The following is a 26,330-nucleotide window of genomic DNA, read 5'->3' on the forward strand; positions in this document are numbered from 1 at the left end:
AGACATTTCAAAACACCGCAGGATACCTTGAGTTGTGCTTGGGGGACGGGGGAGTAGCTAACCTAGGGAACTTTTTGCTGTTGTACGTTCCAAGTAGTCATCAAAAAAACTGTAATTGGTTGGAGCTTCGCTCATCCAACCTGACTTTACTCCGGGGTTCTCAGTTTTATGCTACAATATAATATAAATTAAATAATTAATGTATTCTACATTTTTGAGAGCAACATTCGTTGCCCTCAAAGGCATAGGAAAGCCACGTATGTGGAATGGACCTTTGCAGACGTGGCATTTGGAACAAGGGGTTTGAGGAACAGCACGCAGAGCTGGATGGCGGTTGGGAATGTTGATCAATTTTCCCAAGACGTTTCACATTTCAGTTTAGATAAAACACTAACGTTCATGTTCAAATATTAGGTTTTGTTTTATGTCCCCCCCCCCCCCCCCCACCACCACCACACCTTTTCCCCCCTCTAATTTTCCCTACCTTGAGTATGATACAGAAAGGTTCTGATAATTGGTGCATGACCACTGGATTAGTTATAACAAGTCCAGATTTCATTTTAGAGGTCTTGTTTGTTTCTGCCTATCATTGCAGTGTTTCTCCTGTTTGTTTTTGAAGGGATAGTTTCATAACTTGGCACACGCACATCAAGCCAGGTTGTAAAAATAGTTGTTTTTTTTTGTTTTTTTTTTTTTATCAATGCCACACTTCTTTTGTTATAATATCAATAACTCTTTAACGGTTAGATTGAAGTTGTGCAGTATGCATGAGATCACAAGTTTTGTTTCCTGAGATGGGAGCCCTCCATTACAAACAGTGGATTAAGCACTGCACTGAATATCAGGCTAGGAACAGGGGCAATTATTACAGTTATTATAATGATATTGTCATAATTATCATTTTGTAATGACTTATAAGGAAATGGAATGAAAAGGCTGTTGTAACCTTGTGGCTAATCTTCAGTGTTTGTAGATAGTGTTGTTCTTCAGAAGATCTCAGTGTCTTCTTTTTCTCTTTTTGTAAGTCAATATTTTTGTTGCTGTTGTTCTTTGTATGTCTGTATTTCTGTTTTTTTTTTTTTTTTTTTGCAAGGATAGGGTGAAGCAAAGCCAAACATCTCTGTGGATACATTGTACTGTTGCTAGTCCTGATCTCTAATTTTATTTGTTTTATTGTTTGTTTTGTTCTATTTTGCCAGTAAATAAATCTATCTTTTTCATACCCATTTTCTCACTCCTCATTCTAAGCTACAGCTGTTGGTGATGATGGCTTTATTTGTTTCCCCCTTCTCCTAATGGGTGAGAATGGGTGAAGCAAACAACGCGCTACCAGCTAGATGTTTTGTCATCATTACTTTGCATTGTCCACGTTAGCGCGATTGATAATAGGGAACTTGCTTTTTAACAAACCTTAGAAACCTTTCAACTGTAAGTGCGGTGTTTTAGTGTAAATATTTTAGTCTGATTTAAACCTTTCTTTTTTTTCAAAAATATTGTTTAATAGCAAAATGTAAAAAAAAAAATCTGTCATGCAATGCTTCATGAGCTGCAAAGTTAATTTTCTCAATAGAAATTAAAGGTGCAGTAAGCGATTTCTGAGAAACTGCTGACATTTTAAATCAACCCAAACACCTTCATTGCTCCGCCCCCAAAATGCATGAACACGCAATTCAAGAGTCGGTGTCTCTATCAAAGCAGAAGTGAAGCAAAGTAATGCTTTACAAAAAATAGTGCGAAGTTGACGAACTAATGACATGGAAGAACAGAAAATGCATGAGTGGACACGCCCCCTACTGTTGATTGGCTACAAGTGTGTTGTGGTGCTTGGTCTGATCTAGCGTTCCTCAGAAATTGTTTACTGCACCTTTAGGTTTGTGTTTGTTTGAATTTTTTCTTTTTTGCTTAATTTCAAAGTCGTTTAATCTGCACTAGGTGGTTCATTACTTAGAACTTTTAGGAGTATTTGAAATCTTAAAGGTTGTATCAGCGATTTCAGGCCCAAACATAAATGCAGTGCAGCCGTGCACGAGCGCAAAATCTCACAACACCCACCCCTGTCGGTGATTGGTTGGAACACTATTTATTTTGGTTTTGAGTGGTGGTGAAACCAACTGTTTTTGTGTGCAGATCTCAGAGCCTAGGCTGCCTACAGAGACGCGTTTTTTTGACGGCATGCTTATGGGGCGGACAGCTAGCGGATCGTTAGGAAAGATTAGATGAATGTGATCATTTATGTTTGGGCCTGAAATCGCTGATACAACCTTTAATGGAGAAAATGAACATACAGAACCAAGACAAAGTGGGCAGTTATTGCTGTACTCTAATTCTGATCTTAGTAGTACCATAAGAGGAAATATAATGACATGTATTGTGCTCTTGCTTTAGATGTTTTGGTAATGACATGAACATCCTGGGAGGATTTTCCCTCAACGTTAAATGCTGAAATGTGTCATTTCTGTGTCGCTAATATCATCATTTGGAGTTGCAAAATGATTCTCATTTCTGTTTTCCATTGGTTGGACAAACATGGTCCAACCCCAAACTAATGCCATTGGTTGAGGCAATGTTGCTAGTCAGAATGCAGCATTTATTCTTTTTGGGAAGATCAACCTAGAAATAGCCTATATCTGTGTCTACACACTTTAGCTTAAAAACAGGTTATGTTTCAAGAACAAAGTGTGTGGGAAATAGGGCTTCTCACAAATCTATACCCTTTATGTTGAACCGACCGACTTCTGTGAAAGTGGTTAGTCTACATCTTTTGACATTTCCAAACATGCCTTCTGTTTTCAGGCTAGAGCGGTCATGCAGGTATTACAGTCATTGAGAACAAGAATGCATTAACGGTTTATAACTCCCAAACGCAGCTAAAATGTCAGCATTGTTTGCAGTATAGCATAGCAAATTATCATGTGCATGACAACTACAAATACAGCAATACATGGTTTAGTTGTCAAGAACACCACTGCTTCTACAGCATTTCGTCTGTCCTGGTAGAACAGACAAATAGTACACTGGTGATTTTTTTTTTTATTGTAAATTATAAATGTAAAATGATGGAAAACTATGAAATCATTTTTATTAATCTGGGCCGTATTCACAAAACATCTTAAGGCTAAAAGTAGCTCTTAACTTGATTCAGGAGAAACTCTTAAAAAATAATGGGCGTGTCTCTCCTAATTTTAGGACTCCTACATTTTTCACAAAGCATTTCAGTGCTAAAAGTTAGGGGTAGTCAAGAGGACTCCTAAATTACTGACCAAATCACAAGCAATTCTAAATTAACTGTTGCCGGCAATCCTGTAAAGACGCCTGTACACCATTGAGGCAATAGGTGATAGCCTTGGGTGCTGAGCCTTTTCTTCATAAATGCAATAAATATTTTAATTTATAGATTTTAATCTGCAATGACATAACATAAAGGTTCATTTATGTACAGGAAAAATGCAGTGTATGATAGAGAGAATACAACATTGCGGTCAAGTCGAAAATAATGTCCTATCGTCGAGTGACTCGAGTTCGAGTTCCGGCTCCTGGATTTCTCCCGATCCTGTGACCCCTTCGCTTTGTCTACTCACTGTCCTATCATAAAAAGGCAAAAAGCCAAAAATAAAAAATAAAATAAAGTCTGATTACGTGTGGCAGTTTCACAAGTTCACACTTACAAATGATCGAGTAAAAGAGTAAAATAAGCGTATTTGGCATGCTGTCAGAGGGGATTGAGGGCTCCGAGCTCGGAATCGAGCCCAAACCCAGAGTACTCCCCCATATATTGTACATGTATAGAGTGCATGCCTCCTCTCGAGCTGATTGGATAGAGATAGACCATTTGAACGCGCTTCCCCAGAACATTTTCTATAAAACATTTGCTGCTTATTCCGCAATCTTTCGAGATGCAGACATGTAAGAGGCTGACAATTAGCTGAACATATACTTGTTTAATTAGTGATACTTTGCCTACATTTTAAAATCTATATTTGAATATGGCAACATGATACCTCATTCTGCAATATTTCTGTGATTAAATCACTGACAGAGACCCCTCCCCTATCAGCCAATCACTGTGGGCATAGTTAGTAAGCGTGTTGACATCATCCATAGCAATGAGGTCAGCGCCACCCTTTCTCCAGCTGGAGAAGCTTAAGATTTCTTTCGGTTTCTTAGCAAAAGTTGGTCTCAGAAGCTTTGTGAATAGGTTTTTTAGAGGAAACTCTTACCTAAGAACTTCTCTGATGCGTTTAAAAATGCTGATCTAACTAAATATAAATGGTCAGACTATTTTATGCTATTAAATGATCATCACTGCAATAGAGACTGTAAATTCATACACAAAGGAAGATTGATGGTTTGAAGGTGCAACCAATTCTAGAAACATTTCCTGTACAGACACAATGAGTTTTCAGGCAATTATTTGATGCTAACCTAAATTTCAAAGATCAAATTTATTCCTGAGTACAAACCATGCAAAGTTAAAATATTCCAGCCTTCATTTTTAAGAACTTTGATATTCATTAGTCTAATTCATTTTATGAGGATCACTAAATAGTTGGTTAAATCACAACTTTCCAAAAAAATAAAGCTGGATTAGTGTAATTATCTACAGTATAGGCAGCACAAAGTTGTCAGATCAACTTTTGTCGTCAGTTCTACAGGAACAAAATTATACTCAGTCCTCTATTATTAAATTAGAGGTTATTAAATCAGTGAATTAGAGCACAAGCACCTAAAGCTGATAAGTGCACAAAGATGACAAACTAAGTGCTGAGTGTTCAACTTCCTCTGTGAGGAAAAAGAGTCTTCATATCTAGCAACTACAGTCTCAGAGTTTACTAACAACTTGTGGATGACTGACAGCTGAGGGAAAGCCGCCATCAAAGGCCGCATTCAGGACTTCATCCAGAGTGCTGGCGAAAACGAAATCCAGATCAGCTCGCACATGGGCTGGGATCTCCTCTAAATCTTTCTCGTTGCGCTTGGGGATGATAACGCGCTTTAGATTGGCCCGGTGAGCGGCCAAGACTTTATCCTTTATACCTCCTACCTGTAGAGAGACAAGATATATCATGTCAGCTCAGACATTCAACATCTCTGATGATGAACGGTTTAAGGTTCCTCACCGGCAGAACCAGTCCTCTCAGAGTGATCTCTCCGGTCATGGCCACATCAGAGCGCACCAGACGCCCACTCAACAGAGAGGCCAGGCACGTTACTATGGTAACACCAGCGGAGGGTCCGTCCTTAGTAACGGCCCCTGCCGGGAAGTGCAAGTGGATATCGGTGCTCTCCAGAGGATCAGCGCTGCCTACAACAACATCATCATTAAGACACAAACACTGTGATAAATCAGTCTCGCTCAGTCAACTATGAACATAAAATGTGGTTGAACTAAAAGCTGAGTCAAGCACAACTTCTGTCTGTAAATGACTGCTGTAAGTACAGTACCATACAAATGTTTGAGGTCAGTAATCTCTTATTTTGAAAGAAATCAATCATTTTATTCAGCAAGGATGGATTAAATTGATTAAAAGTGGCAGTAGTGGAATGTTATAAAAGACTTATTTTAAATAAATGCTATTTATATTCCTTTAAAAAGTCCTGACATTGTTTTTTTTTACAGTTTTCACAAATATAAGCAGCACAACTGTTTTCAACATTGATAAGAAATGTTTCTTGAGCAGCAAATCAGCATTAGAATGATTTCTGAAGGATCATAAAGACTGGAGTAAATTCAACAGTCGTTTTAAAATGTAATAATATTTCACAGTATGAAATACTGTTTTTACTGTACTTTTTTTTACCAAATAAATGCAACCCAAACTTTTGAACGGTAGTATACATGTGTATGGACAGTCAATGTCTATTACTTACCGCTGGAGAGGAAGTAAGTCTTGGCATTGCTGCGGAGCCAGCTGATAGCTAGATGGGCAGATTCCTTCATGACATCCCCCAGCTGTCCCGTCAGGGTCAACTGACCTTCTCCTTCCATACGACTGGCCTCCACAAACATGATCTCTCCACCCATAGGAGTCCAGGCCAGCCCGATTGCCACACCTGGTAGGGTCAGTCGCTCTGAGACCTACAAACACATACAGCTCTGATTACATACTTCACATGCTTATCTCAACATGGCAAAAAAAAAAAAAAAAAAATATATATATACCAGTCAAGAGTTTTTGATCGGTAAGATTTTTTATGTTTTTAATGTTTTAAGTCTCTTCTGCTCACCAAGGCTACATTTATTTGATTGAAAATACAACAACAGTAATATTGTTAAATATTATGATATATTAAGATCATATAATTTAAAATAACTGTTTTCTATTTTAATATATTTTAAATGTAATTTATTCCTGTGATCATAGCTGAATTTTCAGCATTATTTCAGTCTTCAGTGTCGCATGATCCTTCAGAAATCATTCTAATATACTGATTTGATGCTCAAAAAAACATACATTATTATTATCAATCTTGCATTTATCAACAGCATTTATTTGAAATAGAATCTTTTGTAACATTATAAATGTCTTTACTGTAACTTTTGATAAATTTAATTCATTCTTGATGAATAAAAGTATTGATTTAATTTTTTCCCCCCAAAAAATGAAATAAAAATTCTTACTGACCCCAAACTTTTGAACGGTAGTGTTTAATGTTACAAAAGCTTTCTATTTCAGATAAATGCTGTTCATTTGAACTTTCTATTCATTGAAGAATCCTGCATTAAAAATGTAAATAACTGTTTTCAACATTGATAATAATGAGAAATTCATTATTTAAACTTAACTATACATTCACATAGAAAACAGCTGTTTTAAATTGTCATAATATTTCACAATATTACTGTTTTTTTTTTTTTTTTTTTTTTTTTTTTTTTTTTAAATAAATGCAGCCTTGGTGAGCAGAAGAGACTTCTTTTAAAAACATTAAAAATATTACAGATCCAAAACTTTTGACTGTTAGTTATATATAATGTATAATATATATATATATTACATTTACCACTTAGAAATTTGACTTAAAAGTGACTTAGAAATGAGAACAATAGAAGCAGTTAAACTAACAATAGGACAACAATATGCAAGTGCTATGACCCTTCCCAATTTAATCTAACGCAGTACATGTATTTATTTTTATTTATATATATAGGGAGAGAGAGAGAGAGAGAGAACTGATGTTAACTTATGACCATATCTTTAAATGCAGAAAAGAACAGCAAGCTCTTCTGATTTTTATTTCCAGCTCATTTAGATTGAACTTTTTTTCCATTAAAAAAAGAAGTCCACAGACAGACAGCCTGATTTTATACATGTCCCTTTCAAAAAAGTGAGCTTTTGCCTGTTTGTATCCTTGGTAAACTAACTGCAGAAAGCTGAATGCTAACACAAGGGTTTGAAGGAGATGATGTGTGTGATAGTTCAGTAGAACTGAAACAGGCTGCTCTATGACCGCCTCTGGTCTTCCCCTGTCCCGTCCCCATAGGCATGGCAGGAATGCAGCCTCCATTACTAAGAGGAGAGAGCACTTCTCTGAGAAACACAACAGCACACATAGGGCTGAGGCGCGAACAGTCCGACAGCTTGGTGGACAAATGAAGAATAATTAAAAATGTCCTTCAGAGACACAAAAAGAGGTGCATCCCAATGTGCGTACTAATGCACTATTCTGTGCCAGTTTGTAGTATAAAGTGTTCACACTGAAAATCCCAAAAAGAAAAAGTGCACTTTAAGACTGACAAAATAACCGTATACACTACACAATTGAGTATATAGAGTTTATAGTGCCTCATTTAGGACACAACTAAGAAGCTTTCTGGCATTTATTTAATACTAACCTCCATTTCAAAGAGTGGCGGTCCAAGAATATCCTTAAGCGCAATGTGGTCAATAACGATTGGCATCTCTGGAGGTGCCGCTATCCCAGAATCCTCCACCTTGTTCTCTGTATTCTGGTCTAAAAGATATAGGCAGAGAGAAAAGGTGGGAAACTGGTGAAAACTTTGGTGGAATTCTAGGGTTTTCTTCAATTTAAACCTTTAAAACTGGTGTCAATGTAAAAGAGATTTGACATTCCATGAACTAAAAGTAAACTCCATTTAAGCAGAGATAAAAGCATATTTAGAAAAGTGAATTGCAAGAGGGGAAAAAAAATGTAATAAGGAAAGCAGCTTTAGGGTGTATTTAACTTACAGAGTATGTTTGTGTGTCTATTTTTCTGAAAGCGAGTGTTGTGTATTAGCCCTTGGCAAGACATACATTTATGTACATGCCCCTTGCTGCCCACAAGTCATGTGACTAGACTGTTAATGACATGCAAAGGAGGAGAATCATGTTCTGAAGAACAAAGAAGGAAAGAGCATATGCCATTCTGAGGAAAGATATAATTAAATTGTTGTTTAAGATTTTATTGTGCATGATTGATCAGTGCACATTATTCTAGGGAAAAAAGTTTGCTTTTTTAACCTTATTTCACCTTATTTTCTACTAGCATAAACCAAGACAGTACAGGACAATCCAGAATTTTACAGAATTTCTCATATTTATTTTATTATTGCAGGTGACTGGTCTTAATGTAAGTGATTAGTCCCTGCATATTTTTTGGTATAATTTTGTTATTTAATTTTTAAATTCAATAAAAAGCACAAATGATTATATTTATCATCTATACTTATTATTATTGTTAATTTAATTCATTTTTATTTTATTTAAACATAAGAAAATATATTATATTATATTATAATGGTGGAATAAGTACGGTACTTTTAATTACAAGTATTTATTTTAATATTTTTAATTTAGTTTACACATTAGACAATGAATAGCGCTTTTACAAAAATGTTTAAAAAAAAATTATGCTGCATTTTTATATCAATTATATGGAGCAGGATGCTTCATGAGGACGTGCATGTTGGTCACATGACCAGCCAAATTCTACTTGCTTTATTTATTAGTAACTGAAAACTTTTGCCTGATGCTGCATCCACGGCATATTCCATATGTTTTTGAATAGTGTTTCACAAATAAAAAGTACACCTTTAAAAAGACTTTCTGCTACCTGACGAACCGATTCTTTCATTTCCCTGTAACTTAGGAGGTTAATGCACACTATAAGAGGGCCGAAATGTTCTGAGAGAGTGGATATAACAGCAGGAAGCACATGCGACAGCTGTCATGATGTAAAGACTAGGAATAACACCTGCTACAGCGAGCAGCAGACAGAGTCTGAGAAACTGAATACAAAATAAAGCAAAGCAAAAAAGAACCCCTGACCCTCGTCTCTCTAAATCTCATCTCACACATGGGCCATGCAGGAGAGGATTGAGAAACAGAGTTGGGGTAAATCAGAATCTAAACAGAGCGTTAACTGGCTGGGCTATTACTTCTGTTACAGAGGAGCAGCTGCAGCGGGACGGTGAAGGGGGGTTCTAAGGCCGTCTGTTAGCACGCTTTACCCTCCTCCACCCCTCTGGGGGCCCGTGCTTAGAGAGATTGATGACCAGTATGTGAATGTGTGTGCTGAGGTTCTCATAATGTGCGAGACTAGTGTTACTGACTGTACGTTAGATATTTTCTCAGCATGGGTTTCCTACACGTGCTCTTTAGTCTGAACACACATCTAGAGGTAGTGTGTACTTGATTCTGTCTGTGTGGCACAGCAAGGGTAAGTATGTGTTATGGATTGTGCTGAAGTCAGCCGTCTGTATGTGGCAGAATGCTAAACCATTCCTGAGTTGCTGCTGTTGGGGAGCGAAGCACGATACACTTCTTGAATTAAATACATCCTTACAAAGTGTCTTACCAGCTGCGAGACTAGTGGTCCATCATTATATGGATTTTTAAGTACAATACAGATGCCAATAATATATCTAAATCGCAGGGTGGAGCCGACACAAGGGGAACTACTACAACCGTTAAATGGCCAAGCGAGATCAAAAAGGCTAAATCTTGCCAGATTTTTTGACTCATTTAAAGTTTTTGAATAGTGTTTCATATTAAGTGTTTTATAGTTAGGTAATGCAACATGTTTCCAGTAGGGATGTGATGATGATGACATTTTTCCATTGGTAATGCCGCCTATCAAATAGGTGCTTATACATTTCACTCTGAAACCAAATCTTCCACCATCAGTCAGCTCGCATCACTCTCATCATGTGATAAATGAAATCTTACTCCTGCTGCTGATCTGTGCATTGCTTTGAGCAGACGTGTTCAGTTTTTAAGTAATCGTAGTGTCTGTTGTCTAACTGAACCAAATTATTTTTATTACTATAAAAAATCGAAACGACAGTTGGGGGCTGTGCAAGTGATGCAAGTGAACACTGTGTAACACCGACTATCACAGCAAGCCTAGTTTCCAGCAACATGTACATTTTCCTGTTCTCAAAGAAAGCAAAATACTGCACAAAGTGTCATCCTAGCCAATCAGAACATACTTACCATGTAATGTGCAGCTATTGTGGTGCAGTATTTTAATCCAATCAGATTTCACTGTTGGTGGAGATAGCCATCGGGATGCATCAAAGACAAGAACACACTGTGGTTCCAGTTTTATCTTTGCCCAAAGGCTACTACCATCAATCCAGAGTCTACGACTGAAGCAGAGCCTGGGGGAGCTGTTGTAATTCCAGCCATAAACTACAATGATGTGTGAGATGAAAAAAATCCCACTTTTACCTGCAAGCTGCTCCGTGGGGGACTCTGCTCTAGAGACCCTATGACCTTCAGCGACCTTCACAGCCACCGCTCGACAGATGGCCCCGATCTTCCTCTCCAAAGAGCGCACGCCTGCCTCCCGTGTGTACCTACAAACACATTCACACACAAATCTTTCTGTCATTTACTGCTGGCACTGCTGGGCCGGGGCCATGTATTGATTGCTTTTTAGCAGATAATCATCCCCAAATTAGCAACCTCTGAGGTAATTAATTAGTTTGCTGTGCAAATGTCTCTAATTGACGATCCCTGGTGGACTACAGACTTTTAGAAGAGAAGTTTGGCAGCCTGTCTTAAGATATGGTTTTGAAGGAGAGAGTGAGACAGCAGAGGATCTAGTTTACAGGAGGAGACCTGGTTGTGACCTAAACTGCCCACTGTTCCTGTTTCACCTTATAATCTCTCTAAGCAGTGAGAGGCTACATTCTCTGAAATGTTATGCTCCCTTCTAGCCTTAATGTACACATTCAAATATATTGCACATGCATTCAAATTTACTCAATTTATTTCCACTCGAAATGCTATGCAAAAAAAATTCAGCTCTTTTTTTCAGTTTGCCATCTATTTTTGTTATTTGTTTATATTTTCATTTGCTTTAAGTGGAGTCAAATCGATTAATCATGATTAATCGCATCTAACATAAAAGTTTGTGTTTACATAGGCCTAATATGTGTGTGCATATATATTATTGAATTTATAATGTATATATATTACTGTATATATGTATTTATATGTGTGTATATATATATGCATTTATTTATTTATTCATTTTAATTTACGTAACAGTGGATTTATTGGTGATTACAAAGAAACTCATTCTGTTGATCATATCACCAATATATTCACCATTCAGAGTCAAAGCATATGGCATGTTAACTTCCAAATACAAGTGTGTGGATGGAGATGGGGATTCATTTGTTAGTGTGTGTGATTAGTTCTTAATTGACAATGACTGCTCCTGTCTGAACAATTTAATCTTGTCCTTCTGTCCTCCACGTGGGTTAAAAGTGCCGTCATCAGCCTGAACCTCTTTAGAACACAAAACGTGTGAGTTTGTGCATACTTGCTGATGATCTCCTGTGTGGTGTCCTGTGGGATCTGGAGCTGTTGCGGGGTCAGCCCATGCTGCTCCAGCTGATGAGGGATCAGGTGCCGATGGGCGATTTCTACCTTCTCCTCCTGGATGTACCCTAATGAGACACACATGCTGATATTCAGAACACAAATTACAATGAACTAATCAAGTATTCAACTGCAAAAACCATCTGCTCAGTTGTAGGATAGACTTAATTGAGTTCATGTTAAAATAGTCAGGAATTAATCACTAAAAATGTCACATCATCAATGCCACGTCCTGCTGTGGTTTTTTGTCCGATATTGAACTCTGACCTGGCACCTGGAGGACCTCCATTCTGTCAAGCAAGGCAGGGGGGATGGTGGCCGTGGTGTTTGCGGTGGCAATGAAGAGGACCTGCGAGAGGTCAAATGGCACGTTGAGGTAATGGTCGGTGAAGCTGTGGTTCTGCTCCGGGTCCAGAACCTGAAAATGACCACAGTTCATTTGCACAAATTTAGGTATTAACACAAACGTTAGATTTACAAGTTAAAGTGTGCACATCAAATAGATCTCATGATGAACTGTTGATAATTCAATCATGATTCTCATGATTTTGACTGCTCTAGCCTGAGGAGGTAACCATAGCAACAGCCTCCTCAAACCACTTCAGTTAGAATCAGCACTGGATGGTACATCGACAAAACAAACACGGTCTTTATTAATTATTTTATTAGGGATTCACATATCATCATACAGTTCCAAACAAAGTTTCCCTTCCACTCTGTTATTAAAATGCTAAACATTAACCAATTAATTAAAAGCATATTTTAATGTTTTTTACAACACCATTACTAATCTTTAATTACATGTTGTCAAATCAACATTTAGTCAGTAAACTGACTGATGGCTCATGCATCTGAAGTATACTTTATCATGGTATCAGTGTTCACCAAAGCATTTCTTCACAAGCCGGCTTTTTTCAATAGTTTGCTATGGGAGCCAGCAGAGTGTCTATTCCACGCTAAATATTGCGCTTGGCTTGTTTTTCTAGCCACCAAGAGTTTAATTTTTTTTTTTTTTTACTTTTTCTGCGTTCCATTTACCTTGAAAGAGGGATGTCGGAGCTGGGAATGTCACACCCAAGTTCACCGCGTTCCAGGACACGGGGCGGAAAACTAAGATGGACGCATGCATCCAGACAAACCTTTGCTATGTTTGTTCTTTCGGAATACAAATACATAAAAAAGCACCCTTTTGCACAGATAATGCCAAAGTATCATGTCCACAATTAGAGTTTGGATAGTACTGTGTGCATCATTGAGTTTATTGAGACATAGACAAACATATTACAATGGTTTCACTATGGTTGATGCACTGAGTAGCCATATTGGAGTCCGGGTTGTTGCGGTTCCCCCTAGTTTTCCAGTCGCAAGGATTGATAGGACTTGAGAGGGCATTCCAGTTAAAAGTTCCTACTGGCAACTAGGAATTTCCCACTTCCAAGGATAAATAGAACGCACCATTTGTCTATAAGATTGCCGTCCAATTACAGAGAAGGAGGGACGGGAAAAATATCATACCGCCAACCATCACATTCTTATTGTACAATGACTGAACAAACAATGAAGGAAAAGTTAATACTGCTGGTCTTTTGAGTATCCATGTCTATACCATATGATATCTCCAGGCTATCACAATATTATGAAAAATATTTCAAAAGAGTGCCTGGAATTTTCAGCCAGCCAAAAAATGCTTTGGTGGACAAATGACTCCCTGTTCAGTGAAGGAGTCAGTAACTGGTTTGATTGATTCACTGACTGAGTCTGTTTCAAACTGCTAACTCACAAGCATTTCAACAGGAATCAGCGCAATCAGGGATTTAGGGCGAAAGTTTTTCCAAAGTAGATTTCGCAGCGGGTTCAAGTTGGTCACGAGGATTCATCACGTTAACCAACAGAACGCTGCTTGGTTTGAAAGTACCTTCTGTGTGAGCTGTGCTTCATACATCACTAAAGTATTGATAACAGACAATAGATCTTTTTGCCCACAAAATTGCACTAATGTGACAGCACCTTAAATCTACACATATTGAATTAAATTACACAACCACAATGGTATTTGACAAAACTGAAGAAAAAAAAAAAAGGAAATCGTAAGTCTGATTGTTCAAGACCCATTCACACCAAGGACGATAACTATAACCATAACCATAAAGATATAGTTTTAAAAATAAGAAAAGAAAAGCAGAGTCCACACCTCAACTATTACTATAATGGCACAGTCGAACGATATCATTGGAATCACTTTTAGAGCGATTTTTATCCAGCTGATGAATGAGCTTTTGTGTGAAGGGGCCTTTAGTCAAGTAATAACACCTCTCCGAGATGCACCATGAGGTATGACACATGAGATGAGTTATGTGCCGAATTTTAATACTCAGGGTTAAGAGTTTAAAACAAGATCGTTATAGCTATAAACAATCGCCTTTAAAGTATTTATTTTGAAATGCTGCCCTAAATAAAGCGTGTATACTCTCAGCCTGTGACAAACTAAATCACATAGCTTTCTGCAGAGCTTGTTGTCAGGTCACGTCCGCCCTGTGATGAACTTTCCTATCTCCAGATCCTATCTAAAGCTCAATGAAAGGGCTCACATGCTTTACAGTAGGAGATGAACGTCACTCCCTGGATGCTTTTTGAGTGGCGATCTTCTGATTACACGATGCAGACTGCTGATCTCTGGTGAAATTGTAAGATACATTTCTCTCCTTCTGAATTATTGTAAAAGTATGTCATGCCAAGAGATAAGATCACATGCATAGATGTTCAGAGCATCCATGGACAATATTTGGATATTTATCTCAGTGGAAACAAACTGGCTCATGTGCAATCAAGTGTATGCAAATGGTGATGTGATCTTGTGTACAGAAAGTACAACAAACTACAACCTATGGTATGCAAGCACTAACCTTGCATGCAAAATTATCTTGTAGACCACACATGAACACATTTAAAAAAAAAAAATCTTTCAGTATCCTGGCATATAATGTCATGCAGTGAGTCTGGGTAATACCATTCTGGAACAGAGCGACCTGCCCTGTCAGAAAAATCTATCGGTTTTACACTATTCCATCTCCAGTTTTCAATTTGAAATCATATCACAGTACATCTATCCCTCCACTTATATAAGGCCAACATCTATACATTCAGCCTTCCATCCTCTATCCATGCTTCCTTCCTTCCTTTCATCCATCCATCCAACCTTTCATCCAAGCAAACTTTATTTTTATAGCTCCCTATGTTTTAACTTAATTTTTTTTTATTAAGATTTTCTTAGTGTGAGACTGTGGTCAAGGCAAGTAGCAGTACTGTATCCTACATGTAGTTTCTCTCACCTCCAGCAGGGCGGCAGCAGGATCTCCCTGAAGGCTCTTCCCAAGTTTGTCCACCTCGTCCAATAAAAAGACAGGATTGTTTACTCCAACAGTCTTCAGTCCATTTATAATGCGGCCAGGCATGCTACCTACGTATGTGCGTCTGAGGACGGAGACACATGGAGATAAAGTTTGAGTGAGAAAAAAAGTAGTGAGAGGGAGTGGTAAAAGATAGAGTGGAACATGATAAGGGAAGTAAAAAAGATCTGTAGGTGTGCAAAAAAAAGATCACAATCTTGCAACTGTTTTGATGCAGTTCTATTCAGGTCACAGGTCACGGTTGTCAGTAGGTGTTCCTGCTCCTGGAACATAATTGGTGGGCTTCGTAGCTGATCAAAAATGACATTTAAAATTTTAAAAAATGAAATGAATTACGTCTTGACAATGTTGCTGGATGGCGCTTGAGTGCATCTGATGGGGTCGAAAACAGTAAACTGTAGCATTTCGTCCAACTGAACTACCAAATAGGCAGGATACGAAGACAGACAGGATGGAGTTGTGCCCTAATTACAGTCATTAGTGGGTGTAAGACTGTCATTAAACTTTAAACACTCTACTGTAGTAAACTAATGCAGACTCTTTTAAAGAAATGTGTTGTGAAGAGAGTTTATGGGGAAAGGTCTTGTAAGAGGACACATTTTCCGTAGGAGGGTGTGAAGTTTGACATTGACCAATCAGAAAACAAAGAAGCTCGTCCTGGCCTGCAGGGTGTCATGATGTTATCACCTTCTAGTTTCTATAGTGACGAGATCAAAGGGAACATCAAAAGAAATCACAATGCAGGTCAAGGTTTAAAGTTTCTCTCGTCACTGAAGGGTCACTACATCACGTCTCTTTGGTGGGTTCATCATCGCCTGACACCTCAGTCTGACACATCTATATCACTGCATGCTTCACATGTTGGTTATGACTCACCATTTGATTGCAAAACAAAGCTTGACTGGCTTGAGGTTTAAACGTCTGAAGGATCTTGGATTAGTAACGTAACACCCGGGTTAATCACAGTAACATGAGGGTTGGGTCACAGGGTTTTAGCAATGCAGTGGAAATATAGCCTTTTTTGTTTATATAGTATACAAGTTTAAGGTCATTATGGTTTTTTTTTTTTGTAAGAAATTAATACTTTCATTCAGCAAGGATGCATTAAATTGTGACAAAGTGACAGTGAAGACTTTTACATTGTTATAAAACAAAAAGTCGGTCAAATAAATACTGTTCTTCTGAACATCCATTCATCAAAGAATCCTGTAAAAATGTATCACCGTTTACACAAAAACATTAAGCAACAACTATTTTATGAGCACCAAATCAGCATATTAGAATGATTTCTGAAGGATCATGTGACACAAGACTAGTAATGATGCTGAAAATTCAGCTTTGCCATTACAGGATTACAGTTGTTTTAAAAATGTAATAATTTTTTCGCAATATTACACATTTTTTATCAAATAAATGCAGCCTTGTTGAGCTTAACATAATTCTTTTCAAAAACATTTTTTTATTTTTACTTTTGCACGGGAGTGTGTATTTTTCGTGCAGTCAGACTTTCGACTACCAGCATGAAGTCTGGTCCACACAGCTTATTCTGGCCAAGAACAGCAGACAAAAGGACTTGACCTGCTACAGTTTCTTCCTCAAAGCAGTCTGACACTGAGACTATATGTATCATGTACCATGCTTGTTTGAAGATCAGACTTTGAGTCTCCTATCATTATGATGACCTCTTACCTGTGGCCACGGATGTCAGACTGATCACAGACTCCCCCCAAGGCGATGCGGTGGAACTCTCGACCCAGTGTGCGAGCGATGGAACGGCCAACGCTGGTCTTTCCCACACCGGGGGGTCCTACAAAACACAGTATGGGCCCCTTAAGGGTACTCTTGAGCTGCCGCACAGCCAGATACTCCAGCACCCTCCTCTTCAGCTTCTCCATGGCATAGTGATCATTATCCAAGAGCACCCGCGCTGCACGGATGTCCAGGCAATCTAAGTAGATAACAATGTTATAGAGTTAAAATAATGAGTATAATAAGATTTTTTTTTTTTTTTAAAGAAATTAATACTTTTATTCAGAAAGGATGCATTGCATTAATCAAAAGTGACACTAAAGACAATTATAATGTTAATAATGCTTTTCTTTTGGACATTTTATCAAAAACATGTATTATACACAAAAATGTATCACGCTTTCAACGAAAATATTAAAGGGTTAGTTCACCCAAAAATTAAAATTCTGTCAGTAATTACTCACCCTCATGTTGTTCCAACCCCGTAAGACTTTCGTTCATCTTCGGAACACAAATTAAGATATTTTTGATTAAATCTGAGAGCTGGCTCACTCCTCCATAGGCTTTTATGTTATTGAAAAAATAAATAAATAACTTTATTCAACTATTCATTTTCTTCTGAGTTAGTTCACGTAGTGTAACAGCACAGCGCTTCTGTGTTGTACGTCAGCACGTAGGCTCATTATTGGCCGATGCTGGTCGTGTGTGATGCGTGTGACGTACAAAAAGTATTCAAGTATAAAAGTATTCTCGTCGCTTGATAAACTTATGGTTGAGCCACTGTAGTCACTTGGACTATTTTAAACATTGTCTTTACTAACTTTTCTGGGCCGGAAAGTTTCAATAACATAGAAGCCTATGGAGGAGTGAGACAGCTCTCAGATTTAATCAAAAATATCTTAATTTGTGTTCCGAAGATGAACGAAAGTCTTACGGGGTTGGAACAACATGAGGGTGAGTAATTACTGACAGAATTTTCATTTTTGGGTGAACTATCCCTTTAAGCAGCACAACTGTTTCCAGCATTTATAATAATATGAAATGTTTCTTGAGTACCTAATCAGGAAATTAGAATGATTTCTGAAGGATTATGTGACACTGAAGACTCGAAATTCAGCTTTGCCATCAAATGAATAAATTATATTAAAATATATTAAAATAGAAAAGTTATTTTAAATTGTAATAATATTTTACAATATTACTGTATCTTTGATCAAATAAATGCAGCCTTGGTCAACATAAAAGACATTTTTTCAAAAAACATCTTGCAGACCCTAAACAGTTATTGTAGCCCTTGATTGCACGCATGATGTAAAAATTGGGAAAGGAATGTGAGTATTTTATCAAAGACATATGCATCTCCACTACCTCATGTAATAAGATACAGACGTATGTGCAGCTGTCTCATAAAGTAAACTTAAACTGGGCACAGAATTTTCTTTATGGTTCTCACAAATCATGAATCGTCTAATTCTACATTTACAGGAGAACATTCCTGTAAGGGCAGAGCTCTCTATTCCCAGCTTTCAGATGCTGATCTAAACCACTAAATCAGTTTTCTTCTAATGCTGACCCACCCTTGAGTGCTGAGCTCAAAGACTGTGTCTAAAAGACTGTGAAATGCACTTCATGTACATGAGACATATCGAGCAAGGGAAATTCAGAGGTGTGTGTATGAGAGCATTCAATCACATGTGCATGTTTCTTTGAGCCCTTTGTAGATAGTCAGAGATCATATTTCAAGGCAAGCTATAAGCTTAGGATAGTAGGTAATGCATACACTTTTTTACATGCCTTTAAGTGTGCCAGTAAAATTGGTAAAACAAAAAGAAATAGCTGCAATCATGCACATGAGATAATAATAGAAAACAAAACACAGAAAATGAATGAATAGAAAGGTGTTTAATGCTTCTCAACATATGGTCCAAAACTCTTGCTATGCTTGGCAAGATCATGTACTGTACTGGAGTTCTCAGAGTCCCTCATGTGGCCATGAAGAACATGACAAGAATAACACGTGTAAACAGCTCAAATGCCTCTGCACCACTACAGTAGACAGAGCAATTCATTCACAAAATGTGGTAAAAGTCTCCCTCTGCTGATGGCTAAGCAGTGTAAGCATTCTCTCTGATTGATTTTACATGAAAAGCTTAATTAAAAGCTACAAAGATGTTATCAAAAATTAATCTCAAGACAACAGATTTTGGATTAAATTTGACTTTTTTTTTTTTTACCGAAAATTTTATTAAACTATTACATTTCTTTAAATTAATTTTCAAAAAGTTTATTATACATTAGTGTATATATACGCTACAGTTCAAAAATTGGGGTCAGTTTTTTGTTTTTATGAATATACTTTTATTCACAAATGACATTAAATTAATAAAAAATTAAGAGTTGTAATATTCATAATGTTACAAAATATTTTTATTTCAAATAACTGCTGTTCTTTTGAATGTTCTATTGATCAAAGCATCCTGGAAAAAAATGCATCACCTTTTAAAAAATATTAAGCAGCCCAACTGTTTTCAACATTGATAATAATAATAAATGTTTCTTAAGCACCAAAATCAGCATATTAGAATGATTTCTGAAAGATCATGTAACACTGGAGTAATGACTGGAGTAATGACTGGAGTTTTTAAATTACATTTAAAAAAATCAAAATAGAAAATGTTTTTTCTTAATTGTAATAAAATTACTGTTTTACTATATTTTTGATCAAACAAATGCAGCCTTTATGAGCATGAGAGATTTCTTTCAAAAACATTTAAAAATCTTACCGACCCCAAACTTTTGAACTGTAGTGTACAAAACACTGGTAAAACATTAGCATATGTCATTTAGAAATATACAATATATCTACAATTAAAAATTGTTAAACAAATAGTTACTAAATTTTATTTTAAACATGGGGTAATTAAAGGGATAGTTCACCCAAAAATGAAAATTCTGTCAGTAATTACTCACCCTCATGTTGTTCCAACCCCGTAAGACATTCGTTCATCTTCGGAACACAAATTAAGATATTTTTGATTAAATCTGAGAGTTGTCTCACTCCTCCATAGGCTTCTAAGGGACTGAAAGTTGCTGGCCCAGAAAATGTATTAAAGACATCGTTAATATAGTCCAAGTGACTCCAGTGGCTCAATCTTAAGTTTATAAAGCGACGAGAATACTTTTTGTGCGCAAAAACAAACAAAAATAACGACTTTATTCCACTTTTCATTTCCTTCTTTCTGGGCCTCGGGTCTTTTCACGTAGTGTTTAAGCGTAGCGCGTCTGTGTTGCACGTCACCACATAGGCTCACTATTGGCCGACGCTGGTCATGTGTGATACGTGGTGACGTACAACACAGACGCGCTATGCTTAAACACTACGTGAAAAGACACTACTCTCAGATTTAATCAAAAATATCTTAATTTGTGTTCCGAAGATGAACGAATGTCTTACGGGGTTGGAACAACATGAGGGTGAGTAATTACTGACAGAATTTTCATTTTTGGGTGAACTATCCCTTTAACATACAGAAATACTACAATAAATAATGCTATACTTTGACTTAATTTAATAATATAATACTACATACTTAAATTATATTTTGCATTATATAAAATATACTACTATAATAATTTGAGGTTTAGTTGCAATAGTAGTTAATAAGTAAGAGATAATGTAGAGAGAGGCGGTTGTTATAGCGAATACAACCCCGACAGGCTGATCAGGAATCAGTCTGAAGGGGTTGTATTCGCAATAACAACCGCCTCGCTCTACATTATCCCGCTTATTACATGGCTACCTACCAAATAAATCAATAATCTGACACAAAATATTGATTTAAAAAGGAGTTTATTGATTTAAAAATGATTGTATTGCTTCCGCTAAAGAAAATAGTCCGTTCCGTCTCTACGGTTAGAATCCTGTGTCCATAGCAACGCTCTGTTTTTCATGGCAACGGTGTGTTATACTTAGCAGCGGTCTGTTATCAAGAAATAACAGACCGCATTCTACATTAGAATTCAACCAAGCCATTTAATAATAGCTTATAATAGTTAGTTTATGATAGTTGTAATGATTAATCTTTAGCGTTTAACGGTGTTTGGAAACTTCACTCCAAAAACAAAAATGTATGTATACAAAAATACAAATACATTTTATTTCATTTTATTTTAGAAAGCTTTCATACCTGTTGTGCTCTTGCTCCAGGGCAGCTCTACCATCATCTCCAGATAGTTCCGGGTGAGGGCATACTCCGGCATGGACTGTGGCATCTTTTTTAATCTGTGGCAAAAAATAAATAAATAAATATAATAATAATAATAATAATAATAATAATAAAAATAAATAAAAATAAAATAAATAATAATAATAATAATAATAATAATAATATTATATATATACACACACACACACATATTTCTCTTAAGATGTTGGGTAGATTCAGGAGGGGGAGTCATGAATGTGCTATTCATTAAAATAATGATTAAACTGTAAAGATATTGACTTCATTTTAATCGGTCTAAAAACAACTGCAAAAGTCCCTTGCTGTATAGTGCGTAGGCAGCTGTGAAATGTGGTTTTGTCTGAAATTACCAGTACATACCGCCTGAGCTCCTTGAGACACACGCGCAGAGCTGCTTCTGGCATAGCTGCTGCCTTCACCTTCTTCTCCAGCAAAACATTGTCATCACCATCTTCATCTTCCACCTCCTCATCCAGCGAGAACTGACGACCTGGGAACACACCACCTTTACGGATGGCCAGCACCTAGGAGAAAGGAGAAGAACTCTGTGATAGAGCATAAAGTTGTGGAGGAAGGTGACTGTGCAAAAAGAGAAACAAATGTTGGCCTACTCTTTTGTCATCATCAGGTCTGAGTTTGCGTGTCTTTTGCAGTAACTTGAGCCCCTCAATTTGTCTGGTGAGCAGAGGAAGGGCCTTCTTAAACCGTTCCTCCAAGTCTACTGCATCCAGCACCTGACAACAGCACATTCAGAAAACATTTTTAGAAAGGTTTAAACATGGTGCACGATCACACTAGGACTCTGTAAGTCGTACTGACTCTAGAACCGTGCACTGTCGCACCTGCAGTTTCTCCTTGTTGGAAGTGCGGATCATGGAGGCCAGGACATCTGGTAAGGTTTCTCTAGGCAGACTGTCCAACAGACGCCGGAGTTTAGCCACCACAGGCACAGACATGTCCAACATCCCAACCAGCTGGACAAAGAGGCCAGAGAACACGGTCAATACACTGAATGAAAAGCCTACATGCAATGAATCATTCTGTATCATTTGGCAAAGAATGAAGCCTTTATATTCATTCAGTTTAAATGATTGTATAGATGTATAGATGATTGGTGCCAAATGAGAAAAACACTCACAATTCCATTCATCTTTTCTTCAGTCATGCAAAAATGATGTCTTTGATTTTTTTTAAACATATCTTCAGCTTTTATATTTTTTGAAAACTTTGACTGCCATCAATTACCATTATTTGAATTTATCAAAAAAAATGATCAAATTCTAATGTTGGTTATCATTCCTCAAAGAGGTATTTGGTAAAAGTAGGTAAATAAATAAGATTATTTAATTAATTAATTAATTATATATATTATATACTACCATTCAAATATTTGGTGTCAGTTTTTTTTTGAAGGAAATTAATACATTTATTCAGCATAGACGCATTTAATTATGGAAGCTTGTTTCCGCCACAGAAATTTTTTTTTTAAAAGATAATTGCAACTTTTTATCTCACAATTCTGACTTTTTTTCTCACCACTGTGAGAGATTCAGAATTGCAAGATATTAACTCACAATTGTGAATTTATATCGCAATTCTGACTTATTTTCTCAGAACTGTGAGATATAAACTCGCAATTACGCGTTATAAAGTCCAATTCTGAGGAAATAAAATAGACTTTTTTCTCAGAATTGCGAGTTTATATCTCACAATTCTGACTTTATAACACACAATTCTAAGAAAAAAAAAGTAAGAATTGAGAGACGTAAACTTGCAACTGCGAGAAAAAAGTCTGAATTGTGAGATAAAAGTCACAGTATCCTTTTTTATTTTTTATTCCATGGTGGAAACAAGCTTCCATATTAAATTGATCAAAAGTGACAGTAAAGACATTTATGTTACAAAAGATTTCTATTTAAAAAAAATTTTTTAAAGTATGGTTTTTACAAAAAAAAATGATCAAAGTTTTTTGACTGGTTGTAACAAGAAAAGTTTCTTGAGCACCATATTAGAATGACTTCTGAAGGATCATGTGACACTGAAGACTGGAGTAATGATGCTGAAAATTCAGCTTTGCCATCACAGGAATAAATTACATTTTTTTAAAAACATTAAACAGTTACTTTGATCTGTAATAATATTTCACACTGTTTATTTTTGGTCAAATAAATGCAGCCTTGGTGAGCAGAGACTTCTTTCAAAAACTTTTACAAAATCGTACTTAATCTTATATTATACACAGGAGTATCAAGTGAATAATATCTGTGACGTGTGGAAAAAGTTATTATTATAGACTGTTAACAGAATCACAGCACAAACACTGCTGACCTGTACAGCGGCCTGATAGAACCTCTGTGCCAGCTCTCCCAGCTCTCCATCAGCCGGATCTCCCTCGGTGTACTGCTCCAGTTTGTCTAGCTGTTCCACCTCTGCCATGGGGAAAGGTCTCTCTCTCAGCAGCTGGGTCACACGAAAGCGACACAAGCCCGTAATGAGCAGTGTGTAGTGTGGTTTTGGCCAGTTGCTGCCTACGACCTGTACTGCCAGTCCTGCTGTGCCAATACTGAGACAGAAGACAGAAGCACAGATTAAAAAAAGTTATGAAGACAGATTAAACTAATCTAAACAGATTAGACATTAAACTAAGCATTGAGCCCTGAGTTTTGCTTTCTGTCAAATCTAATTTGTGATATTGTAGGTTTCAAATTGGTTTCTTGAACATGACAATGAGTTCACTATACTCAAATGGCCTCCACAGGTACCAGATCTTAATCCAATAGAGCAGCTTTGGGATGTGGTGGAACGAGAGATTTGAATCATGGATGTGCAGCAGAAAAATCTGCAGCAACTGTGATGCTCATGTCAATATGGACTAAAATCTCTGAGGAATGTTTCCAGAACCTTGTTGAATCTGTGCCATGAAGATGTAAGGCAGTTCTGAAGGCAAAAGGGGGACCAACCCGGTACTAGAAGGTGTATGTAATAAAGTACACCTATCTAGGAATACATATATATACAGTACTGTGTAAAAGTCTCAGGCCACCATTAGATGTTTTAGCAATGGTATAATGACCATATATAATTATTTCACAGTCTCTTTATTGGAATATGACCAGAAAATACAGGTTATTTGTTTGCAGTACTAAAAAACAGAAAAAATGGCTTCTTTAGCCTAAAGTGGCAAGTATTTCTCTTAAACCTAAATGGAAAAGGACTGGAAGAACAAGAAAAGTTTCAAAATCTTATGAGAAGTTTCTGAGAGTTTCTTCTTTGAAAAAGTCCAGGTGGTCACACTAAATAATGATTTTTGCTTAAAGAAGCCATTTTGTTCAGATTTTTTTTAACTTTTTGTGTACATATTTCCTGTGTTTTCTGTTTGTATCTTAATAAAGAGAGGTCATTAAAACATTGCTAAAACAACAAAGCTGGTGGTGGCCTTTTGCACAGCACTATATATATATTTTTTTTTTTGAACTTTCAACATTTTATTACATTTACATGAGTTCCAGGCTTGTGTTCCTTTCTTATATGTCCATGTTTTACATTAAACCCTGTCTGGAAAGCCATTGATCACTGCCAGAGCAGAGACTCGCAAGGTTAAAGTCCATCTGCAGCTCAAACGATTTTTCTAGAAAACAAACACTGTTACTATAGCTGGTCTCTAGCATGTAAAAAAACATAATAAACAGGCATGTAGGTTAATGTTTGAACATTATTCAACTAAAAACACCCAAAGGTAAAGTTCAGTGAATACAAAATAGTGTCTCAATGTCAGTCATCATCACCAGTACAAACATTTCTATGTAACCACAAAGATTTCGGGTAAATATCAAACTTACACATTATAAAATAAAGTTAATAATACAATAAAAGTAACTTATTGTATTATAAAAGCATAATAAATGACTATGGTTTCGAAACTCAATGACAGTTGCATCACACTGGACCTGCAGCGGGTTTGACAGTCTTGACAGCGCAGACACACCTGTGCAAGGACGGGAGCTCATCGCTGTCGTGCTCGGGGTCTCTAGTGTTAGGAATAATCCCTATGATGGTGCTTTTCAGCGAGGTCCCCTTCAGCAGTCTGCTCTTCACTAACTGCATGTTTCTCGCCGTGTCGACGCTGATTCTCATGGTCGAGCCGGGTAACAGCACTCCATCATGAGTACACAGCAGAGGCAGCCGGCTGGGGATTTGAATACCACTGTTGGATGACATTGTGCAAAGGCTGGATAGACGTTTAAAGTTTAAAACTTTAGTTTTAGCAGTGAACTACGGGTGTAAGGAACACCTTCATCGTATGACAGACTGGGACAAATGAAAACAGGAAGTTGGAACTACGGCAGGTAAACTAGAACAATCTTTGGAGTGCAAACGGAAACGCCTACTTTTGTGAAACCCCGCGGAACGCGGCCAAATGTACACTGTGTACTCTCTCTAGGTAGTGTGTTTACTTTGGGGACGAGTTTGCAAAATCAGAAGAAAACATTTTTTTGGAACATTTGAAGCAGGGAATTCACGCGGCACTGGCAGAGGTAGATGGCCCATAACCAACGGGTCCTTTAGGGGGCCTCAGCAAACTTCAAGGTGGCTGCTAAAATGACTGAAAATATACTAAAATAATCGAAGCTAAATGCCCAAAAGGCTCAAATAAAAATGTACAATATGTAAACATATTTCTTAATTTAATTTGTCTCCTCAACAACTGTTTAAAAAAAAAAATATATATATTAAAGAACATAATTTTGGAAAATTTTGTAATCACAAATTTTATTCTCTGTTATTCTATTCTATTCTATTCTATTCTATTCTATTCTATTCTATTCTATTCTATTCTATTCTACTGAATAGTTTTTGTTCTACTTTTTAGAGGAAACAGACAACAGCAAAAAGGTTGAGAACCACTGCCAAAGAGGACATTAAAGGTCCAGCGCTTCACAGGGCTCAGAACTAGAGCAATTTTAATATTATTTATAAATTATTATAGTATTCATTAATATTTTCATTAGCTTTTATTTTAATATTTTCAGTTTTCATTTTAATTTGAGTTTGTTTTAGCAATTTTGTTATGTGCTTTTATATATATATATATATATATA

At 36.9% G+C, this 26,330-nt stretch overlaps 1 protein-coding gene across 1 annotated transcript; it reads right to left on the bottom strand.

Annotated features, from left to right (window-relative positions):
- Positions 1–123: 123 nt before the first annotated feature.
- lonp2 (lon peptidase 2, peroxisomal) lies at positions 124–25,566 on the bottom strand. Its single transcript, XM_079875098.1, has 15 exons — positions 25,217–25,566; positions 23,560–23,794; positions 22,074–22,205; positions 21,843–21,965; positions 21,592–21,755; positions 21,175–21,269; positions 16,928–17,186; positions 15,161–15,302; positions 12,099–12,249; positions 11,773–11,899; positions 10,671–10,798; positions 7,832–7,950; positions 5,869–6,076; positions 5,118–5,302; positions 124–5,041 (listed from the first exon to the last, which is right to left on the bottom strand). The coding sequence occupies exons 1-15, from the start codon at positions 25,447–25,449 to the stop codon at positions 4,820–4,822; spliced, it is 2,523 nt and encodes an 840-aa protein (XP_079731224.1). The 5' UTR covers positions 25,450–25,566; the 3' UTR covers positions 124–4,819.
- Between the last annotated feature and the right edge of the window lie 764 nt (positions 25,567–26,330).

This window comes from Squalius cephalus (genome assembly GCF_949319135.1).
Source record: "Squalius cephalus genome assembly, chromosome: 6".
NCBI classification, from domain to species: domain Eukaryota; kingdom Metazoa; phylum Chordata; class Actinopteri; order Cypriniformes; family Leuciscidae; genus Squalius; species Squalius cephalus.